The following is a 23,091-nucleotide window of genomic DNA, read 5'->3' as shown; positions in this document are numbered from 1 at the left end:
TATTTATTTCATGTGTTTTCTTCTATAGGCAAAACTGGTGAGGGGTATTTTGGTGAATTCATTAGACGTCCCAATTATGGCCACGTAAACGCGCTACATGTAAGGGGTATGACACTGTGGGGCTTTAGGTTTAAAGTTTAAACTATGTTTAATTAGGTGAATTATTTGAGTAATTAATTAGAAGAATTTTACATCTAGAAACTTTCAGTAAAAATTAAGATATTTAAATTTTAAAATATGGGATTTTAAATTTTATTTATAGGAAACAAATATTAGATTCCCGTTTTTACTCTGTTAAAATTAATCTTAAATTGTCTTAAAAATTGAAATACAATATTTTATAGACGAAGATATAATCTAATTATTGTATTCAAGTCATATGCTTAATAGTATAACTAACAATTGTTTTTTCCAAACATAATATTTTGAAATTTATGAAAATTAATTACATACAACATTATTTAACTTTTCTTATGCTTGATTTTTTTAAAAAATTTAAAATATTTTATCTAAATAAATATTTAATATATCTATTATTCACATTATTTAATATTTTTATTATCTATCCATATTTTTTCTTTCTTTTATCTCGTTATCTTTTTACACTTTACATGTAAAATATTATAACGGTTATGTTTGAAGAACGACATCCACGTATATATTTTCGCTATGTTTTACAAACTTGGATGGATAAAAAAAATTAGATGTTAACATTTTAAAAAAATAAAAAATTTAAATATATTTTTTAATGTTCAAAAATTTAAATATTCGTAGAACAAAATGTTAGAAATTTATTTGTGTGTTTTTTTAAGGAAAAACAAGATTTTGATGGATCAAACCGTTTAAAAGGATAAGACTACCAGATCCAGTTGCTAGTTGGGATTAGTTATTATCTCTCTCGGATGAAGTATGTAATTATTAATATATCGTTAATGAAGATTTGAAAATATGTTCAACGCTTACCTATTAACTAATGTCTTGAGTTGAGTTTCCTGACACACTGTACACATTACAAGAAAATAAAATCTTACTTTATACATTTCAATTTTACTGAAAAATATTTTAAATATATCCTCCTAAAAACACTAGTTAAAATATATAATAATATTTTTACAAAATTTAAGTAGTTAAAATTATATATAATTAAATTACAATTATAATGTATTTATTTATAAAATTAAAAAATTTGTTACTAAACGTTTATATATGTAAGCATATATTGAATAGAATATTATAATGAAAAATGAGACAATAATTAACAAAGTTTGAGTTAATAAATTATAATTTAAATGGTATAATTTTTTATTTTTATTTAAAAATTTTGAATTTAAATCTCATTTCTCTTTTTAAAAAAATAAATAAAAATTTAGATACAATTTATTTTATATAAAATTAATAATTAAAAATTATTAAATAATTTAATTAATTACTAAATTTTCATGTAACAACTCTTAATTATCAACTCCACGTTAAATCCAGTTTTCACCCAAAAATTATCAAAGGTTGAGAAGTGGGAGGGATGAGAACTACAAATGGCAACGGCGAAGCAATTTCACGCAGTAGGATCTCCTCTTCTCACTCTCACTCACCACACTCTCTATGATTGGAATCGGAATCTCCATTGCCACGTGTCACTCCGTTTCTCACGCGCCATAAGCGCGTCCCGACCCCTTTCTCTCTCCAAACTCGTACTACTATTTTTTTTATTCTATAATATTATTGATATTAATATATATATAATATATCTCTATTTTCTGTGTTGTGTGTGCATATCAATCAGCGTGCGTGAGGAGAAGAAGAAGAAGAAGAAGAAGAAGAAGGTGTTTGGTTTGGTGAGAGAACACAGTCATCTTCAATTCAACCTTCTTCGTAGCCATGAAACCTCTTCTTCTTTGTTAACGCAGGTACCACCACCACTCTCTTTCTCTCTCTACTTTGTGTGCACGACTTCGTATTTTATTATAATATAATAATAATAATAATATGTATAGATTAGTGTTTTTTTCTGTGTGTTGTTATTATTTTTGGTTCATCATCAAAAACTATGCTTTCTTCACGTTTTCTTTATTTCCAATCTGCAACTTGGCCAATCGGTGCGTAACCACCACGACCCGTTTTTGCAGCTTTGTTTCTTCATGTGGGTCTCACCGACTGCTGCTGCTGCTTCTTCCATGGAGGTAACCGCTTCCGCTAACTCCCAATCTTCTCTCTCTATCTCTCTCTATCTCGTTGTACGGTCTTTCTTAATGTACTTGCTGCTGCTCTCTTATCGTAGTAAATAATAACTCGAATTTTCTTGGATCATATTGGATTTCTCACTGTGGAACCTGTGCCTCTGCTTGTCTTTTTCTTGCTGCTTCTTTCTTTTTTTTATTTAATATATATAAAAAATATATATAATATTTTTATGTCGTGTTCTTCTACTTGTGCCTTGCTGAGGTCGTGATTCAGCTTTGAGTGTTGGTGGTTTCGTAGAGATTGTGTTGCTTTCGGCATTCAAGAGTAATGTAGCTAATGGGTTCTCATGCATTTGTGTAAAGTCTTCAACTTATCCTCTCCTTTCGTATCTTACTTCATGAAACGGATCTGGTTCATTTATCTCAGCTTCTGCTTGCTTGTCATAAATTAATATAACATCTCTACTCCTTATTACGGTTTATTATTATGATGTAGAGGTGGTTTGGTTGGTATGAGATTCATGTATATATAGTTAAGAAATAAAAAATGAAAAATTGGAGACTCTGCTTGAGCTGAATTAGTTCAAGTTTCATTCTTAAATGCTGGTGTTTAATTTACTTTATCTTGACCAATTCTCTTTCTTTTTTTTTTTCAAGAAAAATATGTATACATATATATGTTGATGAGATTTGTGTTCAAATTTTGTTGCAGGTGGATGAGGTGCAAGTGAATAAACTTGTGAATTGTGTAGATGAGCAGGCAGATGAACAATCACTTACTCCAGAATTTTCTGATGATTATGACAATTTTGGTGATCCAGATGTGTTTCCTCGAGTGGGCCAGGAGTACCAGGTCGAGATTCCATCACTGATATCAAATTCTGATTATTCCTGGTTGCAAAAGAATTCACATGAGGCAGAAAGCACAGTTAGTGCTCTCCATGCATTTCGAGTAGGATTACCCATCCCATTGATTCGGCTTACAAATGAAGTTGGAAACTATAATCATGATCATCTGAAAAATGCATGCAAGTCATCAACTGGACTTGGCAAGAAAATTGAATCTTCAAAACTCGAATGCGTCAAAGAGACTCAGGGTGGTCCGGACTATGAAAAACTGAATCCGAAGCTCGAGGTGACTGACAGCACATTGGTGGATAGAATGGAATTGGGAAATCCCAATGTTAAGCAAGAGACGAAGCACGGAGTGAAAGACCTTCGTCTGGTTCCGGGGGCTGCAAGTGACACCTGGAATGAAATTGAAGAGAGCAGTTTTATCCTTGGATTATATATATTTGGGAAGAATCTTGTTCAAGTGAAGAAATTCATTGGCAATAAGAAGATGGGTGATATATTGTCATTCTATTATGGGAAATTTTACAAGTCTGACAGATATCAAAGATGGTCTGGTTGCAGGAAAATGAGAAGCAGAAAATGCATTTTTGGGCAAAAGATTTTCACAGGACCAAGGCAACAAGAACTTTTGTCTCGTTTGTTACCCAACATATCAGATGAATGCCGCAATAAATTATATGAGGTACTGATTTATGTTTTTACCTCATTTCTTCACTGTCATGGATGAGATCTATCTGTTGTTTATTCCTCAGTGAAACATTAGTTTGATAGCAAAGATGTTATTTCTGTTGAGGATTGGGTTTACTTTCAAAGCCATAATTTCTTTCGAAAAAATTTGTAGTAGATCACTTATACCGACTTGGAAAGTCTTTATCTAATGAACCTCAGTAGTTGTATGAAAGCCATCTTGATGAGTTTGCTGCCTCTTAATTTATAATTATATTATATTTACTAGGAATGTCTTATAATTATATTCAAATTGAATTACTTGGTAGGTGTCAAAGACATTTGTAGAGGGGAAAATACTTCTAGAAGATTATGTTTTAACTTTAAAGGCCTTAGTGGGGCTCAAAGTTCTCGTTGAGGCAGTAGGAATTGGTAAAGGGAAGGAAGATCTAACAGGTCTCGCTGTAGATTCTATGAAGTCCGCTCAGGGACTTCCTCTTCGCCCAGAAATACCAGTTGGCAAAGCATGTTCAATGCTTACATCTGGGGAAATAATAAGCTTTCTAAATGGTGATTTCAGATTAAGCAAGGCTCGGACCAGTGATCTATTTTGGGAAGCTGTTTGGCCTCGTTTACTTGCAAGGGGATGGCACTCTGAGCAGCCAAGTTGTTACAATTATGCTGTTTCGTCCAAGAATGCTCTGGTCTTCCTTGTCCCTGGAGTCAAAAAGTTTTCAAGGAAACTAGTGAAGGGAAATCACTATTTTGATTCTGTCAGTGATGTCTTGGGTAAAGTTGCTTCTGATCCTGAGCTAATTGAACTTGAGAAAGTTGCAGATAATGGTTGCACTGAGAGGGATGGGAATGGGTGGTGTGAAGAAACAAAATTAGACAGGGAGAATTCCCCTGATCAGCCACGCCATTGCTATCTCATGGTAAAACCTCCAAACCGCAGCATGGATGGAATGAAATTTACTGTTGTAGACACAAGTCTGGTTAGAGAAAAGATGAAAATGGTGAGAGAAGTGAGAAGCTTACCATTTGAAGTTTTAAGTTCTGCTTTTGAAAATGATTCAGATACTTCTGAGGAACAAACAAATGAATCGGAGTCTGTCAACACCATGCACTATGATAGGAAGAAGGCTGGACGTGGAATTTCTTCGGACTTGCATGGTGTAGAAAGTAATCCTTCAAAAGGGGAGCTTTCGATAAGCAGCATGGATTCTACTGCTCTATCTGCTGCCTCCAAGGACCAGAAGACAGACTTACCCAATAACACACAGAGAAGAGATGGTATGAAGTGCCAATCGCTACAGAGAATGATATCTGACAACAAAATAGATTTAGTCCCCGCTGCAAAAAGACGGCGGAGATTAACTGCGTGTAGCCGTCCAAAGAAAAATGTCAACACAGCTAGTTTGTTTATAGTTCCCAGAGTAAAACAAGAGGAGGCTAGTTTCTATCCTGACACCCCGAAACAAAGTGCGAATGTAACTGCCGGTTTATTTTTCACTCCAGCTGTAAAACAAGAGAAGGCCAGTGATCATGCTTATAACTCTGGACTTTGTGAGAATGTTCCTTCAATTAAAATTCCACCTCAGGAAAGTAACTCATTATTTGGTCTTCCAACCCAGGGGAATGAGACACTAGCAGGTCCAGTGTCAAATTCCAGCTCAATTATCAGCACAGAAGCTATTCCTGCTACTAGTTCTTCAGGTACCAAGGATCGACATGAGAAACCTCTGCTGCGGACTCTAATTGACCTTAATTTACCTGTTGCGCCTGAAGTTCAAGGCGATGAAACTTCTGAGAATGAAGCTTCTGACGTGCAGCAAAAGAACACAAGCAAGGAATTAGAAGAGCTCAGTGTAGCAACAGTCTCCAAACCTGTGGATCACTCTTACCATCAGCCTGACATACAAACCAGGAGACAGAGCACAAGAAACCGCCCTCCCACAGCAAAGGTGCTGGAAGCTTTAGCATTTGGATATCTTGACAGAAAGGAGAAGCGAAGTCGTCGGGATTACCACCAAGACAGTTCCAGACCTCCCCGACGTCGCAAAGCGGCAGGTTCTGGCAGTGGTGTCACAGGTCTTGAAAAAGATGAAAAAGCAAATGTTGTTTATAATGGTAATGGTAACGATAACAGCAGCAGTAACAGCAATGTGTTATGTACAGACTTCAAGTCTACTGAAGGATAAAAGGAACTGGAGTTTCCAAGCTTCTTTTATGACTGACAATGGAGAATGATACTTCCTTGATTTTGTGCCCTGGATGATTGATTATTTTTGCCAGTTTGGTGGGGTCAAACATCAGAAGGAAGGTTTCAGTTTTACAGCTTTAGAGATGTGAAGAATTTCCATGGGGAATGTTACCATTAACTGCAGAGAGAGACATAGAGATCCCTCAGGTCTCTTTGCACTCAAACAAGATCTGAGAAAGTGCTTTCTTTCAAGTCTCTGGAGTTGAAGTTCTATGCTGTGTTCCCACCTGTCAATACACACTGCAAGACAATGCACATTATGATTCTAGTTTCCTTCTTTTTCTTCTCTTTTGTTCATTATAGTTACATGTTTAACCTTGCCAATTCTGTCAAATGAGGACAGAGTGAAGGAAAATGGAGTGGTTTTCAGAAGGCTTTTCCCCTCCTTGGGTGTGTCCTCCTGAATGATTACTCCAAATATTCATTATACATGCATATATGAAGTGATTCTCATTCACAATTACTTGCCTGTTGTTACTAGTGATTTGCCTTCCCCTCTTGGATTCCAATAATGGATTGGAGGGAATGAAAGGGGGTATTTTACATAGATAAATATACTTTTCCTTACACATTGAGTAGATACATTTTCTTCAACCTTTTTGTGCAGTCCTAATCCAAGTTCCTATTACATTATTTGAGAGTTGAGACTATCATCAGGAGCTGAATTGTTTACCTTATCCAGAAAATTTTGTGCACTATCTTATTTGACACACTGTTTCAAAACAACCGTTAGTATTCTATTGTGCTTTTGCGACACTTGTTCGTTTAATTTGTCCTTTATGATCTGCTCTTTATTTATTTATTTATTTTTAATGTTTCCGTTCCCCAACTAACTTTCGGTCACAAACATAATAAATTGTGTCGCTTCCAAGTGTAAGGAGGATTAATTGGATTGCACATTTCAACCAGATATTGTGCGCTACTTGTAGTTGTAAGTTGAGTTTTGTGTAATAATGAATGTCTCCATCGTTGTTGTTCCCTCAACAACGGAGCCACTTGTCACTTGTCACATAATTTTGTAGCGGAATTCATTACTACATTTTTTTATCCCCCCCTTCTCGTAAAATCAGTTTACCAAATTACCAAAATTATTTATCTCTAAAAACTAAGTACTGTAAAATTTTTAACATTGTAAACTTATTTAGACTTTTTTATTTACCAATTTAAATTAAAATACATAAATTTATCAATTTGTGTATTGTAGTTGTGTTATCGCTGACAAAAAAAGGTGAAAACAAAAATTAAAAAAAGGTGAATAATTTTTTTTTGCATTTTTGTTATTGCTGCCAACGAAAATAGACAAAAAAAAGAGAGGAGAGAAAAAATGATTGTTATCATTGTCAATTGAATTATGTGCAAATAAACAGGGGATGATAATAATTTATTAATTTTCTCTCTCCTATGCTCATTTTTACTGGAAAAAATGTGGAAGAAAAAAATTGCTCAACTTTAATTGGCAGCATCAACGTAAACATTGTAATTTTTATATTCGTTTTTTTTTTCATCGAAAACACAATTAAAAGGTTTTTTTTTGTGACTAAATAGAAAAGAAAGAAAAAAGAGACAAAACCAAATTAATTGGTTAGGGTCGTATCTAAATCTATTAGATGTTGAAGCTCACTTCATGGTTGGCTCCAATTCGAGTGAATGTCCGCGACAGAAGCAGCTGCTTTAGCCATACAATCTGCAACACTATTTGCAGTCCTCTGAATTAAAAGAATAGAGACTTTCCAATTCCAATTCATAACCTCCTGAATATGCTTTGCCAAATCCCGGAATATCCTTACTAAGCATTCTTTGGTTTACCAAGAAAAGAGCTTCTAAACAGTCTGTTTCACAAATAACCTCACGAAATCCACTCTCCCAAGCAAGAAGTAAACCTCTCCAAATTGCATACAATTCAGCAAAAAGAACACTGCACATTTCGACTTTTCCAGTGCAACCTTTTAACCAACATCCATCAGGATTGCGAATAATACAACCAATTCAATTAAAAGGTTTAAAATTGTGTATTACGATTTATTTGAATAAATGAGTAATTTATTTTATTTAAATAAAAAACTAACTTATTCATACTGAATAATAAAATTCATAAAATAAGTATAAATAAATTAAACAAATAGTCGCAATAGGAAGGTTTAAGAAGCGAGACATAAAGGAAAGTGCATTTGAAGCGGTGAGAGGGTGAGAGATGGGTCAGGCATTTCGTCGAGCATCTGGAAGAATACGAGCTTCCTCCGAAGCCGATATTCCCAAACCTAAGAAGGTCGTCGATCCACCGCCGCCACGGAAGGTGGATGTTTCCAAGGCCACCGCTCAACCGCAGGACACACTAAACGCCGGTAAGTTATTTTAAAGATTTGCGGTTCCCAGAAATTTAGCTCCTATAGTTTTGTTTCTTACTTAGAAACCATACAAGGTGCTCTGTATTCAGCAGTGTTATTTTTTTTTTTTTTACCTTTTTTCTTTTTAATTGTGGATTTTGACTCTGCGAACTGTGAATTTGTGATCCCTAAATGGGGTTGTTTGATGGCATTGGTGGTGGTTGTGTTCGTTTAAGATGGTGGCTCTAAAGTTAACTTGGAGAATGTTCTGGAAGAAAGAGATCCAAAATACGATGCCATGCTTGGTCAAATGCTTGGTAGAATTACTGCAAAACCTGGGGGGAAACCCGAAATGGGTGAGGTCAGTTTCTTTTCCATTTTAATTCCATGCAAAACTTGTTAATACTGCTTCATCGTCAACAATGGAATTAACATTGCCTATGATACAGAAATACAAAATTAAGAGTATAAATAGGAATAGCTTCATAGTGATTGGTTTATTAGTGAATTGTTATCATTGAGTTTTGATTCATTGATTCTTCTCTATGAACTGTTACTCAGTTCTCCCTATTGAGCTTGGGTTCATTCTTACTCTTGACATAATCAGATTCTAGTTTGTTTGAGTCTTCATTTGAATCTACCAAGTTTGTTAAGGCACTTAGTACTCTAAAATTTACCGAGTTCATAGTGAATAACACAGCTTGAATGGTCTAAGCATTGCTCATTGCTGCAAAATTTATTGTGTGGCAGCCTCATCATGCTGATGATAATGTTTTTACAGGCTTTTGTGGTAGAGAAATCTAAGAGGCCTATGCCAAAGTTGCGAGATACAAAACCGGATTCTGGTAGGTATGAAGAAAGGCCTGTTCCTGCAGGCAATTTGAATGTGGCTCAGTTGCGCCATATCTTCCTCTTGCATGAGGGCAGGGATGAAGATCACAGAGGACCAATGGACGTCCACAAGATTGCTGAAAAGTTCCGGATTGAAGCCGTGCAGATTCAGAGGATCTTCCAGTTCCTGTCACTCCCTCCGGAAAATAGCAACCAAGAAAAAAACAAATCATCAAGATAAAGCTCTACAAGCATAGCTAACAGGTTTGTTTGACAGGGGATAGCTTTGAGTGCATTTGTGGGAGGATGAGTTTCAATAAGGGTTTGGTATGACCAACAATGTTCTTTGTTCTTTCTTCTATGATACCAAGTTTTAGTGGCAACATTTTTTCATTCAAAGCTCTAAAGTCTAAACAGCAGCAGCTTAAGCTATCTTACTCTGTAAGATACTGTACTTGTAATGTAATTTCTTATAGGAGAGTAACCTGAAATATATGGTTAGATTTTTTTCTTTTTACTCAGGTTAGTAGCATTAATCTATTCTGTAGAACACAGTATGCAAAATAATCTGCATAGCTGAGGTCTCAAACTCGAAACGATAACTAGCGCTTCAATTTACCTCTTCAAATTCAAATCTAATGTTACACAAGGATAGGTGTATCATATTGTAAATTTACATTTGCAATTCAAGAAAAACATTAGTTAGAACAACCACACCTCATTCAGGCAAGGCTATATAATTCAGTTCCCAAAAACAAAAAGGTAAACACGTATTGATGTATGCTAAGATCCTCCTTCATCCTAAGTTTCCTCCATCTAAAGGAACATTACTCTTATGAACTACCGGTGTAACCAAAATCAATTAGGTCATCCCTCGTGCTTTCTTCCTATTCTATGAGGGAATCAACCTCATATTTCAAAAATGAATGGGTAATAAAAAAAATGAAAAGAAAAAGAAAAGTGTGGAAATTCAAGTTTAAAGGGACTCTAGCCAATCAGAAGTCAACTCATATGCAACAAATGTTACAGCCCCAGCTGGTGCGGCTTTAACGGTTGATGGTATTATCCCCTTGTATAGACCGGCCCAACCTTCCGACCGTATTATCTGGCTCAAGGCATCAAACATATTCCTGTATGCATGAAGCTCAACTCTTGCTCCATATCTTGGATGCCTCTGAAGCCCCTCAATCTGTAGCAAACAGAGTAAAATTAATAATTACATCAACATAACGGATGCAACAACAAAACATTTAGCTTTCTAATTCTTCAATATCCTTAACATGTTTCAGAATGACACAAAGCTTGCATATGCACCAGTGGTTATCACAAGTTAACATTCTAAAATTTAATTATTTTGATGTAATGATAACAGAAGTAATAATTGAAATGGGCAGAGGTTTTACCTGAAACCTTTTCTTGACTACATCAAGCGGATGACAGACAAGTTTTGCACATGTTCCAGCTGCCAACCCACAAACGAAAAGTTCGAAGCTAGAGAGGTTACCTCCTGTGGTGATATTGGAATATCTATGGTTCCAAGCCTACAATTTCATACAATGCTTAATAAATTAATAATCAGAACCAATGGATGCGGATCATAATTATGTCAACTATTAAGTAAGAAATTTTAAATATGGCAACTGAAATTTACCATGGCCCAACGCTTAAATGTATCATAGGTGCCAAATTGTAGGCCTGCATAAGGTATAATCTCAACTAGCGTCGGTGACAATCCAGCATACAAGCCTTTGTAACCTCGAGTCTGGACAATATCAAGATATGCTGACCTCATGTTTGGATACACCTGATGGTTTGGCAAGATATTAGCAAGCAATTGCAATGTGAAATAATTTCGAAAGGGCCAAAACAACATCGGAGATCAGTACATCAGAACAAAGCAGAGAAGAAGAGCAAAAACAGCATATTCATGTTAACAGAAAACAAAATTCACAGGAAGGGATAAATAGAGAATGTTCAAGAATTCATTAATGAAGGCTTTGGCTTCCCCCAATGCAACAAAACAGGATATAAGACGACAAACTAAATTTGGCAGTATAACTATAATTAGACAAGAAGGAATGGGGAATCAATGGGGAGAAGCCAAAAGCCCACTCTTTGCAACGGGTAAAAAGAACAAACAAAATAGAACAATGCCAACTTAAAATTTCAAGCATATCATGGTAAGGGAAAATGCATATCAGCTGGCAGAGGGTGTTCAAAAACAAGACCAGTTATTTGATTCACTAGCCTTCAAAGCACTTAAATATTAACAGGTTAACTTTGAAATTGCATTATAACCTTGTTTCCTATACCTTTGGCTCCCCCTGAGAAGCTAATATGGTTCGGAGAAGATCAAACGGGTAAGACCCTATTGTAGCTGCACATCCAGCTAATGCCCCACTGACATAGGACAGATAAGGGCTCAAACTACTGTGATCCTCTGCAGCCAACAGAAAAAGAAACCAATGAACAATATAGACCAAGAATTGGATAAGGTGTGAGATATTTCCTGACAAGTAATTGCATCCCTAAAATGTACACCATGCATGGGCATAGATTTTTCTTGCATACATACACACATTAACCGACAACATCCTCCGACTCAATAAAGCCTCCACACAAAGTACATTTGGTAAAATCAAATCCAGCGACATATCCGCAAGGGTTTCAACAGTTCATGAAACAATCATTTAGAAGTTGTATAAGTGATAATGACATGATAACTGATAAAACACCACCTAAGTCTTCAAAGAAATACTTTGCTAATAAAGCGAGTATATTGCAACACTGAGTAATAAAGTAAAATACCTGACTTGGAAGAACCAGAGGCAAGAGTTTTCAACTTATGTAAAACTGTAAACTGTATAGCTGTATATGGCATAACCATAAGCAATGCCGGTACATTCCCCCGCCAAAAACCCTGTAAATTTATCATAGAAACTTATGCTGATAAGTGATAACTTAAAAGAGAAAATGCACTTGAACAGAATTGGATAAACTGTGCGCTTTTGTTTAGACCTGAAAACCTTCTTCTCTGAAAATATCTTTAGATGCTTGAAATATACCAGTGTATTTTGATGGTGCAGCAAGATCCTTGCGTAGTAAAGCCCATGAAGATGTGGGCTCTAGTTGAACCTATCATTGCCAATGAATATGAATATTGAATAAAACATCATTTTTTGAGGGAAATAAAATAAACTTGAAAGGAGGCAACGACAAAAGAATAAACTACCTGGAACCTAATCTTAATAACATCGAGGGGAGAGGTTACTGTCCTTGAAATTCCACCGGAAATTGCCCCAGCAGAGGAATCAATAATGGCACGCTTCAATTGACCATGCTCCTCCATTGCCACAAACACCTTCCCTCTCCCTTCCTTCTAAGACTACACTATAACCTGCAATGTGCATAAACCCTATTAAACGAAACTTGCATAGCCCATAGCCATATACAACATTGTTCAATGCTTGATGTAACGAAAAGAGAAGCAAATCCACGATTCTTCGTTAGCTGAAATCCCTTCAAATTAGGGGTTCCTTTCCATTTTAATGAAAAGGGCAAAATCGGAACGGTAAAAAAAATTCAAGCTTTAGGATCGGCGGTAACGTACCTGCAGAGGAAGATGAAGAAGGTGGGCAATCAAGAAGAGAACCCACATTACGGAGAGAGAGAGAGAGAGGGAGAGAGAGATTGCAGAAAGGGTTTTATAATTAAATTAATTAATTAATAATTAATTAACAATTTTGCCGCCTTATTTGATTGAGATTGCAGGAATTTAGCGGAGACAGGGATTTCAGGGCGCAATTTTTTTGCCTTTCTTTTGTGGCTATGTAGTGTACTTTCACAATTAAAACGAGAGATTTTAGCTTCACAATTTTTATTTTTATAATATATACTTTTAGAATTTAAGATTGAACATTGATGTGCCTCTTTGGTAAGTAACGTATAATCTTTGATTTTATCGCAATTAAATTCCAAAAGTCATATGTGTTTTATAGTATAAATTAGTGCATATTTATTTTTCTATATTTATGTATGAATTTTTTTTACGATATTTTTCAACTTGATAAGTTAAGAAATGATTTATCGTAAATTAAAAATTTAAATTTATTTAAATAAACTAATAATAAGTTAATTATTAGATTAATCTAAATTAATTCTAAAATATATTTCTAAAATAAGTTATTCACGAATATATTTACTTTATATAAAATAATTTCATATATTTTTTGTTATTTATACTTTATATTATAATATAAAAAAAGCTTGGCAATAAGCATTCAAGCATTATCATATAAAAAACTCAGCATCCAATCTCATTCGAGTTATAACCAAACATTTTTATAAAAGCTCAATTTATCTACAGAGTTACACAAATTAAGTTTAGGAGCTATGTGTTGGAATAAATTAATTTATTAACTCAGATCATTTATATTGAGTTATCAAAAATATATCATAATACGGAAGTGTACCTTTATTTATAAGAGTCAGAAATTGATGGAAGGATTTGAATTTTGTGGTTCTTTTGATCTTCCTCGACTAAAACCTTCTGTATTCTTAAGTGGCTGAACTGCAACTCTTTTGATGGAGAAAGAGTAACAAATGCAGCTTTGGTATATTGAGACTGAAATTCTGAAGGTCTATTTATATTTGAGTATGACACCATTAAACCCCAAATTCCAAATAAAATAGTATCTAAAACCCAAAAGATAATATATCTAAAATAAAAAAAAAAAAGATAATTATCTAAGGAACAAAAGATAATATCTGGTTTTATTCTCATTTAATTCCAAATTAAAAGTAATAATGACTTATTCAATTTAGCATTTATAACAATAAATGAGATCACCATTATATAAGTCATTTAATTTGAAATAGTATAATTTGTTATTATAATTAATATATGTATTGCCCACAAACAATTTATGAAATTAAAATAATTTCCTAACAATCTCCCACTTGGGCTATACATATATTCTTTCTTGACATAATCACACTTTATAAACTTTATGTGCACATCGGAATGCTATTTCTCTCGTTACTTTAACAATCTGGTTTATCTCATACATTAGATATAGAACTATCGTAGCTTTTATCACATTATTGTTGTGACTAAATCACGACAATCACCATCCTAATATACTTAACGATATAGATCAAATTTGGATGAGTAATATAGAAATTACATGCCAAGTGATCTCATGCATGTCTATTTTCAGCTGGTCCAACTTTAAAACTTTATTGAGATCAAACACAATACAAATATTGCAAAATGAACATTTCACATGAAATAAACCATCAACTTAATTCTGCAGAAAAATAGCTCAATATCTGTTATAGGACATATAACATAAAATAAACTCCCACTAAACCAAGGCATCATAAATATTGACACCCATCCGAGTAGTATGCTCATGAAAGACTTTAAGGATCAATTCCTTGGTTAGTGAGTCTGCTAGCATATACTCTGTTCCTATATGTTCTATGAAAATCTGTTTTTCTTAACATTTCTCCTTAACAACTAAGAACTTGATGTCTGTATGCTTCGATTTTGTCAAGCTCTTATTGTTATTGGAGTATAGTACTGCTGACTTATTGTCACAAAATATCTTTAATAACCTTTCAATGTCGTCTACTATACAAAGTTCAGTGACAAAGTTTCGCAACCATATGTCATGAAATCGGAACCAGAGTACCTAATGATCTCTAAATTTTCTGATCTCCGATAAGTAAGCATGTAATCCTTTGTTCTCTTTAAATAATGCATTTCGCGTTTAACAGCTATCCAATGATCCATGCCTGGATTGCTCAAGTATCTACCCAACACTCCCACTATAAATGATATATCGGGACGTGTGCAGACTTGAGCATATATTAAGCTCCCTAGTGCTGATGCATAAGGTTTATCATGCATTGTTGTCATCTCAAGATCATTTTTAGGGCATTGCTTGAGACTGAACTTGTCTCCTTTAGTTATGAGTGTGTCCATTGGTCTACATCTTTCCATGACATATCTACTTAAAATTTTTTTTGATATAGTTCTTTTGTGATAATCCAAGAATACCTTGAGAGCAATCTCTTAGTATCTCGATTCCTAATACAAAAGAGGCATAACCAAGATCTTTAATTTTGAATTTGTTCGATAGAAATTTCTTAGTTTCATGCAACAAGCCTATATCGTTACTGGCAAGTAGAATGTCATCAACATGTAAGACCAAAAAAGATGTATTTACTCCCACTGAACTTGCGATATAGACACTCATCTATGATATTTACCTCAAAACCATGAGGTAATGACTTGATGAACTTGTGATACCATTGACGGGAAACTTGTTTGAGACCATAGATGGATTTTCTCCTTTCTCTATTGGATCTCCTTAATGACACTTCTTGAGGTTGTTGAGCTTGCTCTATGGGTTGGGGTTGAGAAGGATTTTCATTATTTTTCGGTACTGTAGCACTATCTTGAGCAACAACAATATTCTCATTGTTCTCTTGTACTATAAATGGATCTACAGCAGGATTCTCATTGTGCTTTGTACTATAACTGTATCTTGAACAATAATAGGCACAAGGTCCTTATCATTGTCAATTATAAAATTCTCATCAAAAGCAACATTCCTAATATTTTCTTCCCCCCCAAACTCAACATCCTCAAGAAATCTCGCATTTTCCGTTTCAAAATATACCTTGATGTAGGATTGTAAAACGTGTACCCCTATGAACGCTCAGCGTAACCAACAAAGTAGCAACTATTTGTCCTTGAGTCTAATTTTCTTTCATGCGGCCTATAAGATTGCGCCTCAGTTGGACATCCCCAAATATGCAAATACTTTATATTAGGCCTTTTCCCAGTCCAAATTTCATATGGGGTTTGTTAACTGCTTTGCTTGGCACCATATTAAGGATGTACACTGCAGTCTTTAAGGCTTCTCTCCATAGTGATTCAGACAAGGATGAATGACTAATCATACTTCTCACCATGTCCTTAAGAGTTCGGTTCCTTCGCTTTGCAACACCATTCATGCTAGGTTTTCCTGACATGGTGTATTGCGGAACAATACCACACTCCTCTAAGAAAAGAGCAAAAGGCCCGGGACATTACTCACCTGAACCGTCATATCTTCCGTAGTACTCACCACCACAATAAGATTTGACAGCTTTAATTTTCTTTTCAAGTTGAAGTTCAACTTCATCTTTGAAAGATTTGAAAACATCCAAGGCTTGAGACTTTTCATGAATTAAATATAGATACCCGTAACGAGAGTAATCATCTATGAACGTAATAAAGTACCGTTGTCCATTCCAAGAGACAGTAGGGAATCGGCCACATATATCGGAATGTATCAGTTCTAAGACATCTTTAGCTCTCTCGGCACCTACTTTCCTTTCGTTTGTCCTTTTCCCCTTTATGCACTCAATGCAGATTTCAAAATCCGCCAAATTTAGGGATCCAAGAATTCTATCCAACATGAGCCTCTGAATTCTCTATTTAAAGATGTGGCCTAGGCGTTTGTGCTATAATGATGCCGAATTCTCATTTAGTTTTTGTTTTGTACCCGTTTGCAATATTTCATTATTATAGGAATTTAAGTCAATCCTATATAGATTATCCACCAAATGACCAGAGCAAATATTATTCGACTTATAAAAGAGACTGACTTTATTGTCTCCGAACGAACAAAAATAGCCTGATTTGTCCAAACGAGAAATAGAAACCAAATTCCGTCTAAATGACGGTACATAAAATGTCTCTAATAAATCCAAGTAAAATCCACTCGTGGAATATAATCTAAAGGTTCCTATAACTTCGACTGCAACTATATTGCCGTCTGCCACATAGATGTATCTTTCAACATCACTTGGCGGTCGACTCCACAGGCAACCCTGCATAGTAACACTTACATAAGTAGTAGCAGCAGAATCTACCCACCAAGTATCAACAGGTGCATAACTTAAACAAGATTCAAAACAAACGAAAATAAGAATTATACCCTTCTTTACACGCCAAGTGGCATATTTGGTACAATCATTCTTCATGTGTCCCACCTTCTTACAGAAAAAACAAGTTGAAACTTTATCTTGTTTCTTAGCCTTTTTCGCATAAATAATAAGCATTACTTTATTCTTAATTAGTTACCCAAATATGTATTTACTATCAATATGTGTATATAATTCGGCAAAATATAGACCTTTCTTTAGCCTGACCATTATTTGCATGAATTATATATTGCCATATTCCTTATATTTTGAATAAATCAATTTTCACAAAAGAGGCTACTTTGGCAGTATAATGTCCAATCAATTTATTCTAAAACCAAACTTTATAAAATAGATGGTATAATAATCCAAATTGTTACTAGTTTCTTTATGTAACAATTAATTTTTTTTATTATTATTATTAATATGTACACATAATTTGGCCAAATATAAATCTCTTTTTGGATCAATTAATATTTGCATAAGTGACATATACATGTTAATCCTTAAAATTAAGAGGATAATCCATTACTTTTATATCAAATTAATGGCATACACCATTAAATTTGAGACAATTATAATTTAATAAATACAAAATACATATATTCGATTAATATATCAATTGTCATGCTTGACGTAACAGGATTAAAATTCATAAATTTTTTTTAGAACCTCGTGATATATATAAATTCACAGTATTACGTTAATTTCAGAAGGCAACAAGAATCAAGGATTTCATATAATTGAATGATAATTATAATAATAATAATATGATCGAATGTCTCTCATATATATATATATATATATATATATATATATATATATATATATATATAATTTTTTTTATTCAATGTATATAATATCATTCCATTAATAGATATTGAAATCCACTCTTAGCCAAGAAAATAGAAACCTTATGGATTTAAATTTGATTCCACAAATCTAAATCGAAAAATCGAATACAAACAAAAAATAAATTTATTATTTTTTAATGATTCAATTATAGATGGCTTTGATACCACTTGTTGGAATAAATTAATTTATTAACTCAAATAATCCATATTGAATCATAAAAAATATATCATAATGTGGATACGCTATCTTTACTCATAAGAGTAAGAAATTGATGAAAGGATTTGGATTTCGTGGTTCTTTCGATCTTCCTCAACCAAAAACTTCAGTATTGTTAGGTGGATGAACTGCAACTCTTTTGATGGAAAAGAGCAACAAATACGGTTTTAGTATATTGAGGACCGAAATCTGAAGGTCTATTTATATTTGAGTATAACACTCATTAAAGCCTAAAATCTAAATAAAATAGTATCTAAAGCTCAAAAAATAATATATCTAAAATCCAAAAAAATATAATTATCTAACAAACAAAAGATAATATCCAATTTTATTCTCATTTAATTCCAAATCAAAAGTAATAATGACTTATTCAATTTAATTTTTATAACAATAAATGAGATTACCATTATATAAGTCATTTAATTTGAAATAGCATAATTTGTTATTATAATTAATATATGTATTACCCACAAACAATTTAAAAAATTAAAATAATTATCTAACACTATGAATTATGATCCAATTAGTGTAATTCGACCGTTAAAGACCTATAATTCGAAAGACTAATTTAAATTAAAACACATTCGAATAATCAAGAAGCACTACGCAACTCTCTTAATTAATGCTATCACTTATAAAACAATACCTGCTGGAGTGAATACCTCTGTGATCCCAGCTGAAGAAATTTCATGGATCTTCTGTTAGAGTGTTTTTTGCAGTGTTCCATGCATTTGTATTCATTAATTAAGAGCCGACGTATAACTTCTTTTTTGAGAGCAGATGAAAAACATATTTAGTTCTAAAGCTTTCATTCATAAATAGTAAACCAAAGTACTATATATAACATTCATATAAATATAAAAAAGAATCATGATAATATTTAAAAGATATAAAAAAATATTAAAATTATCGATTTACGAAAATATAAAAAAAATTATGATACATAATTAATCATGTTGATTTGCGTATAATTGATTACGTAATATATATTTTTCTAAAAATAGTTGAGAGAAAGATATCCAAATTGACACTAGAATGTGTTATGAAAATATGTTTGGCTTCATAATATAATTTATTGTAGAATTATTAATTATTGATAATTAACTCACGAAAATATAAAAAAAAGAAAGAATTATAATAATAATAACTAAAAAAATATAAAATAAAATATTAGAATTATTGACAAATCTCGACATAAATAATCATTAAATATTAATTTGTGTATAATTAATTATATAATATTTTAAAAAAAATGATCGAGAAAAAAAAAGTATGCAAACTGTCATTAGAATACTTTACATTATCAGAATACTTTGCACTATAATACAACTCAGTGTAGACTAATATAATAATGAGTTTATCTAAAAAAAAAGTTTAATTTTAATATACTAACTAGTTATATAAAATATATTATACAAAATTATTTAATTATATCTATTTTTTTGGATAATCATTTGTAGTCAATATAAAAAATAACTTTTTTATTAATATATTATTACGTAATTAGATATACATATAAAATTATTTTATTTGCACTAAAAATATATCAAAATTAAATTTAATATAAATTTAAAATGTTTGTTATATCTACTAATTTCAGTTATTATTTATTAAATAAATTTAATTTTAATGTATTATCAATATAAAAATTTTATATAATTATTTAATTAGATTTATATGTTTAAATTGTTTTTTAGATAATAGATTTAAAAAATAGTTACTTTCATTAATGTGATAATATACAATTCAATGACGGCATAAAAATAATTTATCATGAAAATTAAATTATTATTAATTTACTTTTGGAGTTTTAAACTTTTATAGGGTGTATATTGATTTAAGTAATAAGTTTTTTTTTGGACAGAAAGTAATACATTATTTTTAAACTATGCATGGTTTGTTATTACTTATTACCTAATCATCAGTGATCACGTAAAGTTGTTACTTGGTTTAAACTTTAAAACATGGGCCTATATCTAATTGTCAAATATTTCAGTTCTTGATTACTTGCTATAATTTTTTACATTATAATTGTAAATTTGTCACTTCTTATTTTTTAATTATATTATTTGTAGCTGATTTTATTTGCTGTTGAAAGAACATGATGTATTATTGCTTAGTCGTAGCAAAAAGAAAAGTAAAAGTGATAAAGAAAAAAAAAAGGAAAGAAAGAAAGAAAAAGTAGTGAATTATTAGCTTTATTTGCAAGTCTTCCCATACATTAAGATTGTTATTTGCTTCGTTTTTATAACAACTTGAGCACCTTCAGTGGACACAATTTCTCTCGAGAAGCAGTGCAAATAAACTTTGTAAAAGTTGTTTTGGAATCTAAAATTGTATGGCTATCTTTTGTGTTTATTCTTACTAGGAATTAGACCAGAATTGAGATGTGTATGCTTCTTCTTTTCCCTTTCCAAATTATGTGTTTGATGAAGATATCAAATAATTGACTCCCGTGTATATTTAATAAAAATTACATTTTAGGGTAGTTGCGGTAAATATATAATTTTAAAGTAATGTTTTTCAATATTTGAAAATACTTTTAATTTTTTGAAAAATAAAAAAAATATTTAAAAAATATAACAAAAAGTGACATTAAATTTAACAATCCTGTTTTAAGTATTATCAAATTTGTATTTTATGGTTATAATAATAATAATTAGATTTTACCTTAATAAATTAAAATACTTAGGTTAAACGGATGAATATAAAATGATAATATTATTCAGTATTGTATGCGAGTATGTTAATTTTTAACCTTGGATGAAACCATTACATACACTTGGCCTCTTTTATTATTATATTTTTTTATTGTTCATCTGTCATAATTTTGTCTTAATTAATCAGGTTTCAATTCTGGTTGTGTACCTAACTATAATGGGTGAATATTCTTGAAAATAACTTAAATAATATCCCTACTTTTTTTTAGAAATGAAAAAAATTTGTGTGTAATTCAATATCACAGTTAATTAGTGTATTTTTCTTTGATATGAATTTTAATTTTTTTATTTTAAATAACAAATTGATCTTTAGATACGAGAGATTGTCCTGTCAAATTTTATACTGCACAAATCAAAGAGTTCGATTTGTGGTAAAGTAAATTTTTTTACTGTAAAACAAATTGGAGGGTCTAATTAGCATGTTTAAAAATTTTTTCAACACTCAAATACAAATTTAAAGGTCAAATTTGTATATTTAAAAAATTTTAAAGTAAAAAAAATAAAGTTGACCTTCATATTTGCATATTTATAAAAAAATAAAAATCATAGGTCTAACCCTTAAATTTGTATATTTACAAAAAAAAATTATAAATCACAAATTTAACTTTCATATTTATAGTATCCAAACAAAAAAAATAATACACCAAATTTTCACATTGTTAGAAAACACCACTAAAATTACAACACTAAAAATAAAAAGCGAATAATATCAAGTAATCAAATCTATTTTGCGTTGGCTCATAATATTTTATTAATATATATTATCATTAGGTGAATTCTATCAAATTCTCTCTCAAATAAAGGATAAATTATCTTCTATAACATATTTAGTAACTATTGAATGAAATAAATGATGTCATCATGATTAATATTAACTCTTAATTTATCTGAATTTTGACAACTAAACTAATTAAATATAGTAAAACTTTTTTTTGTAAATTATAAGAATTACAAAAGAGATATTATTTTATAATTTTTAAAACCACATATATATTAATTAGATCTAACAATACAAAAATAAAAAATAAAAAAACTAAAAAGAACAAAAAAAATCAAAAGGCCAAATCACAAATTTAAAATAATAAAAAAATAAATAAGGTTTTAATTGAGTAAAGGTAAATTCCATAATTATTCATAGAATTGATATAAAATTATGTGATTTTAAAGGTATGAAGTTTAAGTAGTTTTACTATAATTAATTAGTATGGTTATCGAAATTCAAGTTAAATTAAGAGTTAATATTAACCATCTTTATGACATAATTTATTTTATCTAATAATTATTAAATTTATCATAAAAAATAATTTACCCTTTATTTAAGAGAGAATCGGATAGAATTTACCTTATCGTTATTATTTTAGTATTTGTGTACATAGGCTATTTTTTTCATATGAAAATAATTATGATAAAATAGACGTGTATCAAATATTTGTGTTGTTATAATGTCAATCAAAATCGCAACCTTGCTTTTTCACTTTTTTTTGTTTTTGTTTATGAAACAAATCAATCGCAACCTACGTTTTAGAATTGTCAGCTTTTTTTTTCAAATAAGTAAAACGCAAGTTGTGTTTTTGAAATGGCCTTTTTTGTTTGAAATATCAAAACGCAGGTTATTTTTTAAATGTATAGAATTTTTGTACCAAAAGCTACAAAAGGCAGCTTGCGTTTTGTACAAAAAATATATTTTAATTGAGAGACTTGTCTATAAATACAAAATCCAATTCATCCAGAGACTTGTACCTCACTTCTACTCCCATTCCTCTTTCTTTCATATATTTCATACTTGTGATTTTATTTTTACAATTAGTTGTATAAAAAAAGTCGGATTAGGTGAAGTTGAGGTTATGAAAGGTATTGTAAATTTGCGAGTGTATTATAACGGTGAGATTATACTAAACACACATGAAAGAGTGACTTTTGTTTGTGAATGTCCATTTTCATTTTCTATTCCATGCACCACGAATTTTGTAGAGTTACAAAATGGTCTTTGTGAGAATATACAAAGTCACATTTCGAAAATGATGAGCAATATTTTATACATGAATCCTATACAAGTATTTGATGGGCTGATACAGTTTCAAATAATATCCATCACTGACAACGCATGTATATATTTATCAACAAACTCGATTTCATGTGCCGATGATAGAGTTGTACGTTGAGTTTGAATAACATACGGGACTGGACGCGGTTGGCGAAGAGGT

The 23,091-nt window shown here is 31.6% G+C and overlaps 3 protein-coding genes across 3 annotated transcripts; 2 read left to right on the top strand and 1 right to left on the bottom strand.

The window, feature by feature from the left end:
• Positions 1–1,771: 1,771 nt before the first annotated feature.
• On the top strand, positions 1,772–6,682 carry LOC130944531 (uncharacterized). Its single transcript, XM_057872884.1, has 4 exons — positions 1,772–1,904; positions 2,124–2,177; positions 2,890–3,714; positions 4,028–6,682. Exons 2-4 carry the CDS (start codon positions 2,136–2,138, stop codon positions 5,897–5,899), a joined length of 2,739 nt encoding a protein of 912 aa, XP_057728867.1. The 5' UTR covers positions 1,772–1,904; positions 2,124–2,135; the 3' UTR covers positions 5,900–6,682.
• A 1,410-nt stretch (positions 6,683–8,092) lies between these two features.
• Positions 8,093–9,653, top strand: LOC130957157 (uncharacterized). Its single transcript, XM_057885535.1, has 3 exons — positions 8,093–8,303; positions 8,522–8,646; positions 9,067–9,653. Exons 1-3 carry the CDS (start codon positions 8,153–8,155, stop codon positions 9,355–9,357), a joined length of 567 nt encoding a protein of 188 aa, XP_057741518.1. The 5' UTR covers positions 8,093–8,152; the 3' UTR covers positions 9,358–9,653.
• Positions 9,654–9,814: 161 nt separating this feature from the next.
• On the bottom strand, positions 9,815–12,961 carry LOC130947509 (mitochondrial thiamine diphosphate carrier 2-like). Its single transcript, XM_057878822.1, has 8 exons — positions 12,727–12,961; positions 12,349–12,513; positions 12,135–12,251; positions 11,925–12,036; positions 11,429–11,556; positions 10,768–10,920; positions 10,520–10,657; positions 9,815–10,305 (listed from the first exon to the last, which is right to left on the bottom strand). The coding sequence occupies exons 2-8, from the start codon at positions 12,463–12,465 to the stop codon at positions 10,093–10,095; spliced, it is 978 nt and encodes a 325-aa protein (XP_057734805.1). The 5' UTR covers positions 12,466–12,513; positions 12,727–12,961; the 3' UTR covers positions 9,815–10,092.
• Positions 12,962–23,091: the final 10,130 nt, after the last annotated feature.

Source organism: Arachis stenosperma, chromosome 1 (assembly GCF_014773155.1).
Source record: "Arachis stenosperma cultivar V10309 chromosome 1, arast.V10309.gnm1.PFL2, whole genome shotgun sequence".
Classification (NCBI taxonomy): Eukaryota; Viridiplantae; Streptophyta; class Magnoliopsida; order Fabales; family Fabaceae; genus Arachis; species Arachis stenosperma.
This window is presented reverse-complemented; position numbering and strand designations above follow the sequence as displayed.